Here is a 14075-nt window from a genome sequence, read left to right as displayed (position 1 = left end):
GATTATTCGAGGTGAAAATGTTATATTTATCAGTGGTCAAGCAGGTTGTGTTATAGCAAATGATTTAAGTGAAACCTTTAGAGTTTTTTTTAATTAAAGCTAACCCAAAGTTTTTAGGGTCAAATTATTTTGTCTTATATTACAGTCTATTGAGTCTGTTCTGTCTTTAGGGGTGGAACAATGATGTATTTGATAATGTAAGGTATTTGTAGCTTTCCAAAAAGAGTAGACTAAATATATTATTCTTTAAAAAAAAACATTTTTGGAGGGGGGAAAGCAGGGCAGTTGGGGTTAAGTGACTTGCCCAAGGTCACAGAGCTAGTATGTATCAGGTGTCTGAAGCTGGATTTGAACCCAGGTCCTCCTGACTAAAGGGCTGGTGCTCTATTCACTGCACCACCTAGTTTACTCCTATATATTTTATTCTTAAACTTTAGTTAATAAAAATATGAATTAATCTAAAATGTTTGTTTTGTGTAATGAACTTGCATATTCCTTTCAAATTATAGTAATGATAAATCTTTTTATACTTGGATGGGTGGTAGAAGAGAGAGTAGAAGGAAATGCCTTAGTAATAAAATAAAGAACTTCTCTGTATCAGTTTTTTTTCTTTCTGAGCCTTCCCCCCCATCTATAAAAATAAACACTATTATTTTTTACTATTTATCTCATAGGATTATTGAGAAGATCCAATGAAATATACCTGCCTTCTTAGTCTGGGATTTTGAGAAATAGAGGATCCCTCATTCAGTTTATCTCATTACGGGGTTTTTAAATGGTATGCAAATTGGATTTTGGTAAACATACAAAAAGACACCTGTCTCATTGTTTGTTCTAGTCTTGAGGAATGAAGCCTGATACCTACTATCCTTAGAATCTGACTGTACCCAGAACCACAAGTTGATTCTAAGTGACCCTAGGTGGTTGCAGGACAAAAGGGATCAGGAGACTCTTGCAAAGATACCAGAATAGGCAAGGCTAAGCAGAGCTCACTTTCCTCTGAATATACAAATAATGAGACTAGATTATTCTTAATGATAATAATACCACTTGCCATTTATATATTTGGTTGGACTAGGTTGTCTCCTTTCAAGGGAGGAGGCAAGGATGTGTAGATAGAAATAACTTTAGTGACTGATGAAGCTGTGAGAGCATCCCCTATATTCTGCACCTTGATCTAGGGACAGAGCATTGAAGGTGAATTAGAGAAATCAAGTGAACTTAGGATACAACAAATACAGACAGTAAGCTTCAGCTAGTTTCAAGAAGCTTTCTGATAGTAGCCTTCAAAATGAATCTTATTTAGTCTATTTTTTAATCTGAAGTTTGATTACCTATACAAACAACTTTTAATTTTATTGGTAGAGTGCATGATAACAGGGAGCTTCTAAATTTGTACATAATGCTAGTAGCTTCCTTCTCTTTAAAAATACTTATTTTTTAATCTTTTATTTTCTTTCTCCTCATTGAACAATTTGTAAAAGTTTAAAAAAATACAACAAAACACAGATGATTCATGGAAACAAATTTCCACATTAGCCTTGTCCAAAAATACATATTTCATTCTGGATTTTAAGTCTCTCACCTCTCTGACAGGAGGTGAATGGTGTGACTCATCTTATCAGTTTTGTTGATAAACAGTTTCTCTCTAGTTCTAGATGTTTTTAAAGATCAGGGTTTGGTTTCTCTCTTTTGGTATTACATGGGATAACATGAATTTCACTGATTCTAGTAGTGAAATGAATTAATATTTTTAAGGTCTAACTGAAAAGGCAGTTTAAAAAGGAATTAGAAATTGCCAAGATTGCCTTTTCATCTTCAGTATCAACATAATTACTTCATCAAGTCTAGATGAAAATTGTGGAATTTTATTTGCATAGAATAACTTTTTATTTGCGATAATAAATTCTATTTATGTTCTCATGCTTTTATTTGAAGAAATTCCAAGTACTTTACAGATGTGATCTAATCAATTTTCACATCTTTGAGAGTAGAAAGAAGTAGGTATCTCTGGATTCATTCTATAGAAGAAATTGAGACTAGAGAAATTGAGGCTGACTAAAGTTGATGCAGTGAATTATTTGTAGATTTTATGTGTTTCTTCACTCCCAGTCCCAAAATTTAGGAAATTTTTATGTGTCAGCACATTAAAAGTAGAATCTGTTTAGTTTAGAGTTGGAAAAATAATAATTTTTAAATGAAATGTTATGAAAAATATTTGGATTAAATAACATTAATATGTCTCTTATAAAGATAAGAATAAATATTTTGAAGTTCTGTTAAAATATGAGATGTTTAGTTTTAAGAAGAGTGAAAGAAAAAGATTAGGTGGCTTCTTTACTCAGATGCTCACATATTTTTCTAATGAAGTTACAATTTCCTATTATCTGATAATGGGAAGGAATATTAATAATAAGAGATTTAAGGTTTTGTTCAGTCATTTCTGAGTCATCATGACCTCATGGACCATACTGTCCATGGTGGTTTTTTTGACAGAGATAGTGGAATGGTTTGACATTTCTTTCTCCAGTGAATTAAGGCAAAAAGAGGTCAAGTGACTTGCTTAGGGTCACATAGCTAATAAATGTCTGAGGCAGGTTTTCAGTTCACGTCTTCTTGACTCCAGACCCAGTACTTTATCCACTGAGCCACTGAATAAACCCTGTTTTAGTCAATGATTTAGCAGAATGCTACTTTTGAGATCTCAGGGTGGAAACAAGAAAATACAAGAAAAATGTGAAAAGGAAGAGATTAGAAAGACTTCTGTCTATCTGATTGTTTATGAGGCCCTGTGGGATGGGAAGCATGGCGTGAGGAACCTGAGCTATGTCTTTATTATTAGAAGGACTTTCTTGTGCAGAAACTTCCTCTACTAATACTTCCTCTGCTATGTAAAACCAATATTGGATGGAGCATTGAGAAGATAGAAAATTCATTAATCATCAAGCACTTAGTGACTGCTGGTGCCAGGCATAGTGCTAGAGATAAAGAGGAGAAACCGAAATAGTCACTGCTCTAAAAAAGCTTCTAGGGGCGGCTAGGTGGCGCAGTGAATAGAGCACTGTCCCTGGAGTCAGGAGGACCTGAGTTCAAATCCAGCCTCAGACATTTAACACTTACTAACCATGTGACCTTGGGCAAGTCACTTAACCCCAATTGCCCTGCCCTCCCCCCTCCAAAAATAAAAGCTTCCATTCTGTCAGATGGTGTTTGAGCCAAGCTTTTAAAGAAACAGCATGCATACTTATAAATACATACAAAATAAGTATGAAGGAACTTTTGGATGTAGGCACTAGCCTTTGAAAGAAGAAAGCCAGGGTCTGGTGAGAGGCACAGGTCGAGGAGCTGTGCCTTCTAGCCGTGAGTGACATTCAGTATAAAACCTGGGGATGAAAGACAGACTCTCTCCTGAGTGAGGGAGTGCATAGACATTGTATATATAGATGAGAGTGATGTAAATAAGCCTGAGAGGACTTGAAATGTCACAGGAGTCAAGGGAGCTACTGAAGTTTCCTGAGCGTGGTCTGGAATATTCTCCTGGCACCTGTATGGAAAATGAACTGGAGAGAGTTGGGGAGACCATAAAGAGGCTGTTGCAGTAGTCCTGGAAGAAGTAATGAGGGAGGGCCTTAACAAGGGTGTTTGTGCTGATGAAAAGTGTTGTAGAAGTAGAATTAGGAAAGACTTGGTCGCCAGTCTGCTAGTACGTTGCAAGAAGTTTTTGACTATATGTGTTTATCTGTGAGTCTGTTACAAACATGAATGTATACATAGACAGCCATTTGTGTATCCATATGGAAATGTGTATATATTATATCTGAGGCATCATTTCCCAATACCCAGGTATTCCTGGTGCAGGACCAGCCCTATATGTACTGCACTGTGTTGCCTTTCAGGAGAGTCCCAGAATGAAGATGATTCACAGTTGTTGGCCTTCCAGAACTTAAGAAGCAGGGACGTGTAGTAGAAAGAGCCCAGTACTTGGAGTCAGAAGGCTTAGCTTTGAGTGATAGCCACTAGCATGTGATATCAAGCAAGACAGTCAACCTCAGATTCAACTAAATCACTACAAAATGGAGATTGTAATAGTTGCATTACTTACATCCAATATTATGAAGAAAGTGCTTTGTTAACCTTAAAGCACTATAAAAATACAAATGATTAATTCCTGGTAACAGTAACACAACATGACCCTTGACATAGATGAAAACCTAAAAAGCATATCCATGTGCTAAATGTTCCTTTTAAATTCACAACGCTTGGATTGGGACTGATGCTTTAAACAAACAAATGAGAAGAAAAAAACCCAAACACACCACTTGACATTACATTTAGGATTATACCTTTTGTTTCTTAAATGGAGAATTGTGGAAGGGAAGAGTCTGTTACAGGGCAGTGAGGTAACACAGTGGGTAAAGTGTTTAACTTGGAGACAGGAACACTGAATTCAAATTCTGCCTCAGAGAGCAAGCCATTTAAGACTCTTACAGCTTCAGTTTCCTCATTTGGAAAATGGTTATAATCATAGCACCTATAATATTTGTATGGCACTTTGCAAAATTTCAAGTGCCGTATGAATGTTAGCTGTTATTAGTTATTATTGTAATAAAAAGAATCCAGAAATACTCCCTTTGCTCTTAGAAGAAAATGCCATCCAGGTAATGCTATGCTTTAAAAAGAATTTAGGAGGAACAGTTTTGAGTTTTTATCTCTGCGCATCAATGTACTCAGACAGATCACTCTTCACCATGAGCTGCCTGACCGGACAGATGGACTCTCTCTCAGGAGGTTAGTTAGAGTAATGTGCAGATCGGCTGTAGAAGACCTCACTTCATGACAAGGAGATAGATGATCAGGAACGAGAAAAGCTTTTCTTTCTGCTACTTGTGTGACAACTCATTTATAAGTGGAGTATTTCAGACAGAAATGTCATCCATCTTTAATAATAAAAAATTCATTTGGCAGGAAAAATAGTACGACTATACTGAATTGTTACAATGTATTGTTTACTAGAAACCTGGTTCAATATTGGTAAATACAGAGTAGCAGAAACTGAACTGTTGTGTGCTATCTGGGCATCAGTCCAAGATATCATTAAAAATACTGCCACAGACTAATTTGGGGTTTTGAATAATATTCTGTTAACAGCTCAACTGAAATTAAATCACATGGAGCAGTTTAAAAATGAAGAGTTCACGTGATAATGGAAACTTTATGTATATAGGAAGAATACTTAATATTCAATGCATGTGTTATGGAGTGTATGTGTGAGAATAGGGCTGTGTATATATGTATATTTATATATATTTAAATTTTAGACAGAAATTCTAAATGCTTTAGTGTGAGTCTACTATCTCTAGATCTTCTTAATGTCATTTTTGTTATATTTTTAGGTACCTCAAAATTCAGTAATTTCTGTTAGTGTTAGCTAGAGACTGATGAAAAGTTGATGAACAAATATAAATATGGTCATTATATAAGTCAGAGCTAAGATTTTTGGCATGCACATGTAGAAAGAGCTAAAGCTATATTAACATGCAGGAAAAAAAATTGGAGGGGATAAAGTTGTTAGAAAGTTTCCATGAAATAATCAAATTCTTATGCAAATGAATGATTTATTTGTATTATAAAAGAAGACTTCCTGGAATATAGGAAAGGGAATTCATATTATTGGTCATAGACTTGTAATTGTAAGATTATGCTGTGTAAGGTAGGACAAAGGTAGTGAGTGAACAAACCTGAATTGTGATCATGACCTTTCTTGCCCACAGTGACTCATCTTTTCCTTTTTTTCACGTATTATCTTAATTGTAAGAAGTTTCTGAATATTCATGAATGTGTATGAATCTGTATTACAAATATGAATGTATACATGGATACATCTATTTGTGTGTACATATATAAATGTATATATATGCATGTCCATATGCCCATATATATAATGTTTTTATGTATGTACTCAGAAACATGTGAATATATGTGTGATTTTATTAGTAGGGATATTGTTCCCTTTAGGAAGGAAACTTCTCCTAATGATGTTAGGTACTTGCTCTGCAATTTACACGTTTGGAGAGTTACCTGGGGCTGTCAGAGGTTAAGTGGCTGATTTGGGATCACCCAGCTACTGTATGTCACAGGCTAAAACTTAAACCCTCTTCTTCTCAGCTCCAGAGCCAGCTCTTTAGACCCTACTCAAAGCTGCTTTGTGTGTGTGTATATGTACAGAAATGAGAATAGAGAGAAAGATGGAAATATTAAATGCCCTCATAAAGCATGGGAAAGGATTTTTCTTTTGCATTTTATAATGAAATGGTTTTGAAAAGAAAAATAATGTTTTCTTTGAGTTTGAATTTTAAAACCTTTTTCAATTATTAATATATTTTATTCATTTTCTAGGTTAGCACTCTATGTATATGAATATCTGCTCCATGTAGGAGCTCAGAAATCTGCTCAGACATTTTTATCAGAGGTATGTTTTGTGTCTTTTTTGACTTACAATTTTGGTAGATTGTCTAAATTAATGAATGCCTGTTTTAAAATAAGCAATTTTATGTAATTCATTTGTGTATGTGTGCTTGCATGCTGTATAGTGAACTCTGTTATTGGCATGTATTTACTTTGTGGCTTATCAGTGTAAGCAGTTTTTTAAAATCCAAAATTACTCACTCAGCATACTTTTAGTCTATATTTCCCTCCTTCTATTTGGTGTTTCCTTAGGGAATGCAAAACAATATTAATATTATCCTAAGCAAAATACAACCTAGAAGGCAAAAGTGCTGCTTTAAAATAATCTGTTATATTTCTGAAACACAGATTATTTGATAGTAACTATTATTTTAGAATGTTTGTTCTGGACATTAAAATGGATATAACACAGAATTGATTCCTTTCTCATATTTTCGTTAGGAAATATTTCAATTATCACCTTTTGAGCCTTTCTCTTTTTCTTACCTACACCTATCTGACTAGCTCTTAATTTGAGGTTTTTCCCACAATAGTTGTGTTTTTCCTAATTCTTCTACTGATTCTGATGGCCATTTCCCCCTATATTTATAGCTGTTATTCTTTCCCCCTCCATTACTGAACTACCCTTTGTATTCTCCTCTAGTTTTTTGTTATGAGCTTAGCAAGTATCAACAAACATGAACATTTCATGTACAAAGAACAGACTGTGGGAGTAGAAGAGTTCAGGATTTTTTTTTTGGGGGGGTGGTTAATTCAGAGGTTGTTACTAGCCTTGCTTTAACTTGGTCCACTTCAGGAGCTCTTTCTGAATTCCAGAGCAAGTTTTGCCATTTCAGGGCATCACTTGGGATCACTGTAATGCAACCTTCTTCTGCCCAAGGTATAATTAACTTTGTGGGTTTTTTTTCCTAAACCAAGATAACTCCTTTATGTTCCTTAAATTTTGCAATATTTCCACACCTTTATTTGAGACTACAGAAGTAATGTTCTTCAAAAGAAAAAAGATGTAATGTATAACCAGAGAGTTTTATAGATAATTTATTCCAGCCCCCTTATTTTACCAATGATGGAGCAGGTTGTCTCCTGTTCCTTAAGGGCAGAAATGGTTTCACTTTTGTCTTTGTATCCCTTTCCCTTAGCACACACTTGCTGATTGATTAACTGGTTGTCCTAATGCTGCCTTTCCATATCCCAGGATGAGTGCCAATATTTGCCCTGTCTTTCTGCTGCAAGTCATCGTCAACTGCTGCTGGGGGGGTGGGGGGAGGGAAAGAAAGGGAGAAATCCCTTTCCCTCTGCTCCCTAAGTTGTAAGTGCTTTAGAAGAAAGATTCAAGAGAAATTGTGAAAAAGTAAGCAAAAGGCCAAGAGTAGTCTCCCATTCTGTCTCATTCACTGCTCAGTGTGAATGGGGGATGGTGGTGGTGAACTCCTCTCATCAGCCCTCTTTTCCAAGTACATATGCATATATTACTGTCTGTATATGTGTACCTATATCTCCACACGCCTGACTTAATGAATGCCAATATGGGATGGCCATTTAGTTGCCTATGCTCCTGGAGGAACATTCTTTCCCTCTCTTATGCTGCCACTTGAAATTTCTCTGCCTTCTGGTTCCCCTTTTCCCTTGGCAATTGCTGATACCATTTCTGCCAAGAATTGCCATCAACCCTTACCTCCAGTCCCTAGTTTTAACGTCTTTCAGGGACCAATTCCGGACATCCTGTGTAGTGGTTGTGTCAGTGGTAAAAGAGAAAGAAGAGTAAGTAAAATTGGCAAATAAAGTGAAGGAAGGAAAGTTATTCACTTGTGACCATTTTCCCCTATATTTATAGCTGTTGTCCTATCCCTCTCCATTGCTGAACTACCCTTCATATTCTCCTCTAGTTTTTTGTTATGAGCTTAGCAAGTATCAACAAACATGAACATTTCAGTGTACAAAGAACTGAAAAAAGAATCATGTATGAAGTTGTAAATTTCTGTTTAGTCCTGTTATTTCTGTTCTGTTTTTAAAGCTATATATATTAAATTTAACATAACATCCTGATTATATGAACTTCTTTCTGCTCTCTTGTTTTTTGTTTCATTGATAGTTTTATTTGTCTACTTTTATTTGAGTCACTCTCACTACGCACCAGGCTCTCTAGCCCCCCTAGAAAGAAGCTCTCCCTTATAATCAATAAGTATAGTCAGACAAGCAAAACAAATCAATACATTGTCCATGTATGAAAATGTATGTCTCCTTCCACACTTCTAATAATGCATCACCATTCTGCCCAGAGATGGGAGGCAGGCTTCACCATAGCTTCCAGAGTTGGGATTGATCACTGCATTGATTGGAATTCTTTCAAACTTGTTTTTCTCTGCCCAATTGTATAAATCATTCTAATTCTACTCCCTTCACTCTGCCTCAGTTCACACTCGGTTTCTCAGGTTTCTTTGAATCTAATTATTTTACCATTTCTTGGAGAGTAATAATATTATTACACCATATTCCTCTAGTTTTGTTTTTAGCCATTCCCCAGTTAATGGATACACATTTCATTTACGGTTTGTTGCTACATCACAAAAATCTGTTACAAATATTTTTTATATGTGTAAGTCCCTTTCCTTTGTCTTTAAACTCTTTGGAGTATTATCTAGTAGTAAGATAAGAGAGTCAGAAAGTATAAACAACATAGCACTCACCTCATTTCCAACTTTCTGCACAGACTCCTACCTCAGCTCCTGTTACAAAATGCCCATTATAGGCTAAGTCTGGGATTTCTTCCAAAATATAGATGAATCTTACTTTGGGCTTTTGTGTACCCAAACATTCACCATTATCACTTCTGTGTGCTTTTGTTTTTTCCCCTATGGAACTTAAGTGGAGAAAATTTTTTTTTTAAAGTTTGAGGGGAGTTGTCAGGTAGATAGAAGAGAGTTTTTTAACTTTTACCACTTTTCCCATTACCTCAAAAAGTTAGAGTCTTAATTCTCAAAAGAACTATATACTTGCTTCAATGCCAGGAGAGGCAAAGCTGTGAGATTGTTATGTTTTCCACTAGGTGGGAAAAATACCAATTGGGGAATGTGGGTAGTAGTGATAGTTAAGAAGGCAAGCCATTCCTTTCCCTTAGGAAGAGAAGAAAGGTAGCCAGTTATGAATGACTAGACCAGGGGTGGGGAACCTGCACCCTTAAGGCCACATGTGGCCCTCTAGGTCCTCAAGTTGCAACCCTTTGACTGAATTCAAACTTTACAGAACAAATACCATTAAAAGGATTTGTTCTGTAAAACTTAGACTCAGTCAAAAGACTGCTCCCAAGGACCTCAAAGGCCACATGTGACTTTGAAAAGGTTGCTGGTCCCTCCTGTCCCCTGGACTAGATTCGTATATTCTTAAAGTTCCGGGAACTTTAGGAGTCATGTAAGCAAACCTGTCCCTGCACAGCCCCCCATGTTACCACATCCCAGACAACTGGTTGTCCTGCTTCTATGAGAAAGCTTCTTGGGAACTCATTCTAGTTTGAGATGGCTGCCAATTGTTAGGAAATTCTTTATGTTCTTCATATCACAGTTTCTTGTTTTCTTGCCATTCTGGTCTCCTTTTTCTAAGTACATTACATTTTGTCAGGTTTGCTCATAGAATGTTATTCCAAACTAAATACTGTACTCTTCATATAGTATGACCAGAGTCCTTGACAGATCTGTAATCTCATCAATATGGATACTCCTTCCAGTGATTCCAGCAACAAATCTATCTGAATGCCTGCCTGTCCTATACTAGAATCTTATTTCTATTAATGCAGCATAAGAACCATTTTGTTTGTTTTTGGCTGCCACTTTGCAATGCTAACTCATAGTGGGTTGGGAGAAAAATAAAGTTCCAAGGTCCTTTACTCATAAGTTCCTGTCTAGATATACCTCATTCATGCTGCCTTTCTGTCTTCTGGGTGTTTATAAGCAAGGTCCAGACCCCAACAGCCCTTGATACCCTTTTTTGGTATTCCTGTCTCTATCCTTCAGTTTACAACTTTGAGAGGTGTTAGGGAACTTAAGTTTTTTGGATAGGAGAGTGACATAGTCATACCTTTAGGGAAATCACTTTGACACTTGTGTGAAGGATGGATTGGAGTGGGTAGAGTCCTGAGGCAGGGAGACCTATAAGAATGCTATTGCAATAGTCCAGATGAATGGTGATGAGGGCTTGGTGACTGTGAGTGGAGAACAGGGATGCAATATGTGAGGGGAGCTGTGAAACAGTAGTGTCAGACTCAAACAGAAGTGCATCCCTGTGGGCTATAAGTTGACTTAGAAAAACAAATTAACATTACCTGTGTTGTATGGTATTTTATTTACTGTTTGTTAAATATTTTCCAGTTAAATTTTCATATGGTTCAGGCTGTACGCCAGCGTTCTGCAGGCCATGAGTTTGATACTACTGTTGCAGAAGTAGAGAAATGAAAAAAATTCAAACTTTTAGTAAGTATATTTATAAACTAGAAAGTGACCTAGATGGAGGAATCCTGAGATCTGCCATAGGAAGATAATTTGAAGGAACCAGAAATATTTAGGCTAGAGAAGAGACGATTCAGTGGGGAGGAGAGGTAGGGGGCAAGGAAGGATGGCTATGAGTCCTTTCTTCAAGTGGTTGAAGGGCTGTGGGATTCAAGAAAAATTAGACTTGCTTGGTTTTTCCAGAGGGCTAAACTTTGAGCATTGGGTGGAAGTTAGAAAGATGCCAATTCCACTCTGTAAGAACTTCCTAACTATGAGAGCTTTGTAAAAGTGAAAAGAAAGAGCCTACAACAACTTGTTGCTTACATTCTGGGGGCATTCTTAGTCTGGCGGGGGGCAGCTCTAGATTACCTCTGAAATTCCTTCCAAAAGTCAGATTCTATTATTCAGTGAGCTTAAATACATGAAAAACATTTAAGTCTTATGCTGCTGCAAATGATCATAACTGTTAAGACTTCTTTGAGATCCCTTTTCTTAGTTTTAATAAGTGGAAAAGTGAGCTGCTTCTAAATAAATCAGATAAACAAATAGTTGTATGAGCAAATACTGGTGGAGAAAGAATCCTCACTAAGAGTTTCCAGTTCTACTGCAGATCTTCACCTTCTCTGCATTTCATGGTTTTTTGTTGGGAAGGGTGGGTCAGGAGTCTCTCTCTCTGTGTCTGTGTCTTTGTCTCTCTCTTTTTCCCTCTCCCTCCTCCCTCTCTTCCCGCCCCCTCCGCCCCCCCCCCCCCCCCCCCCCACACTGGAAGTACAGTGGCTAGTCATGGCCAGAACCCAGTACTGATTGGCACAGAAGCTTTAACCTGCTCCGTTTTTCTGACCTGCCCCTGTTTGCCTCTTATAGGCAGTGTATTCCCCCCACTCCCCACTCCTACCCCTACCTCGCCAATCCTGGGGGATTCTCATATTCAGAACTTAGTGTGGACACTTAGCTTCAGTCCTGTTGCAGCTCAGAAGTCCTGAACTCAGAGGACGCACCAGCTTTAGCCCAAGCCTCCCCCACTGTGAGGGAATATAGGCTTGTACGACCATGTCTGATACTAATTTATAGTCTTGGATTGTTGCCCAGGACATTAAGAGGTTAAGTTACTTGCCTGTGGTCACACAGCCAGAGGCTGCCAGAGGCTGCCAGAGGCAGGACTTGAACCTAGGCTTTCCTGACCCTGAGGAGAATGAAAAATGGCAAGGTTGAAAAGAATATAAGATTGACAAAGAAATTTGTTTTACTCTTTGAGTTTTTGCCATTGAAAGAGATGTAGAACATACCACAATTTACATATAACTTGGCCATTTTATTCTTTAAAAATCTTTAAACAAAATCACTTCAGATGTTTTACCTCATTTTTGTGGAATACTTATAAATATCTTTGAAAAGCCATATATTGGGGTGGCTAGGTGGCACAGTGAATAGAGCACTGGTACTAGAGTCAGGAGGACCTGTGTTCAAATTCAGCCTCAGCAAGTCACTTAACCCCAATTGCCCCTCCCTCTCCCCTCCAAAAAAAAAAAAAAAAGAAAAGCTAAATATTGATTAGTTTTAAATTTTCAGGTAGAGGTGGCATAAGTAGGCTAATTATTGAAGGGATTAGCTTTAAAAAATTCAAACTTGACATTTTTATGTTTTTATAACATACATTGATTGGCCATCGTCCATATTTATTAGGCTTAATACAAGCCTTTTTAGATGTTGCAGTTAATTTCCTTCAAATTAAGTTCAGTAATTCCTTAGATTTCCTCATCTCTTTTTAAAAAATGCTTATCACATGTACAACTTCCCAATCTTCATGGATAATTTTGGTTTATAACAGCAAATTACATATCTTCATCAGCATCCCCACTGGTTTGCATTTTATTTACTTCACAACCTTGAAAAATCCCACCAGTTTCTGGCAATTTAATGGCACTTAAGTTTTTCAATCTATTCCCTAACTTCTTCCTTAAAGACTTCAGTCTTAGTTAAGGCCACCCTCTGAGTTCCTGTTAATTTTTTTTAAGAGCCCTTGGGATAGGAATTTCCCCATCTCTGTAGTAATGACTGATGGAAGGAATTTGTTCAATTTCTCTGTAATCTACAATAATGATCCTCTTTAATTGCCCTCTGCCTCTTGGTGGTCTCGAAGATCTTGGGGCACATTCTCCTTCTTGTAACTTGACTAATTTTTAGTTATTTAATCTTTAAAGTTAAGGCAAAAATTGAGTCTTACTACGTTTTATTTTTAAGTAATATTTTACCATTTACCATTGACATAGGGTAAAATTTTAGTGTACTTAATCAATCTTGGGTAAAATCATTAAATTTAAGAAATGCTAACCTAGATCTCAAACTTTAAATCCCATTTTTGGGGAGCCAAAGAAAAAAAGAGTTCAAACAAGCATTCTTCCTCACATAAAATTTTTATGAGAAAGAAACAAGTACCAAATAAAAGGAATAAGTTGTTATTGGGCTTAAAAAACGGACAAGTTTCATTCAAACATTTTTGAAATCAATCTGAAATTAGGCAAAGAAGTGACTGAAATGTTCATACCCCAAGGAGATCAGTGGCAGAAAGAAAGGCTCCATGATCACAAAAATATTTATAGCAGCACTTTTTAGAATAGCAAAGACTAGAAACAAAGCAGATATCTTTCAATTGGAGAATGACTAAGCTACTCATAGTACATGAATGTGAATGTGAGAAATCATAAATATGATGAAACTGAGAAACTTAGGCAGGCATACAAGAATGGATGCAAGGGGCGGCCAGGTGTCTCAGCAAGTAAGAGCACCGGCTCCGGTGTTGGGATGACCTGGATCAAATCTGGGCTCAGATACTCAGCACCACACCCAGAAATAACTGGCCGTGTAACCTTGAGCAAGTTACTTAACCCCGATTGCTTAAAAAAAAAAAAAGAATGGATGCAAAGTAAAGTAAACAAAACTGTGAAAATATTTTACACAATGATTGCAGCAATAGAAATTGGAAGAACAACAGCAAAACAATCGAAACTGAATTCTGTGAAATGACCAAGCTTGACCTCTTAGAAGATGGGAGAAAACTGCTCCCCCTGTTTTTGCAGAAATGAGGAGCTATGGATGTGGATGTGGAACACTACTTATAAAGTCAGTCCT

General features: G+C 36.8%; 1 protein-coding gene across 2 annotated transcripts in view; it reads left to right on the top strand.

The window, feature by feature from the left end:
- The window catches only part of SSBP2 (single stranded DNA binding protein 2), a 423889-nt gene that overhangs the window by 134258 nt on the left and 275556 nt on the right, over positions 1-14075 (top strand). For both annotated transcript variants that reach the window (XM_069085038.1, XM_069085037.1), the window contains exon 2: positions 6397-6469. In XM_069085038.1, the coding sequence (XP_068941139.1) occupies positions 6397-6469 (73 nt within the window). The remainder of the gene's footprint in view (positions 1-6396; positions 6470-14075) is intronic.

The sequence above is a fragment of the Petaurus breviceps genome, unplaced genomic scaffold, assembly GCF_028583685.1.
Source record: "Petaurus breviceps papuanus isolate PSGF00001 unplaced genomic scaffold, PetGlider_PUasm1.0 175, whole genome shotgun sequence".
In the NCBI taxonomy this organism is placed as follows: domain Eukaryota; kingdom Metazoa; phylum Chordata; class Mammalia; order Diprotodontia; family Petauridae; genus Petaurus; species Petaurus breviceps.
Note: the sequence above shows the minus strand (reverse complement) of the source record. Positions and strands in the feature narration are given on the sequence as shown.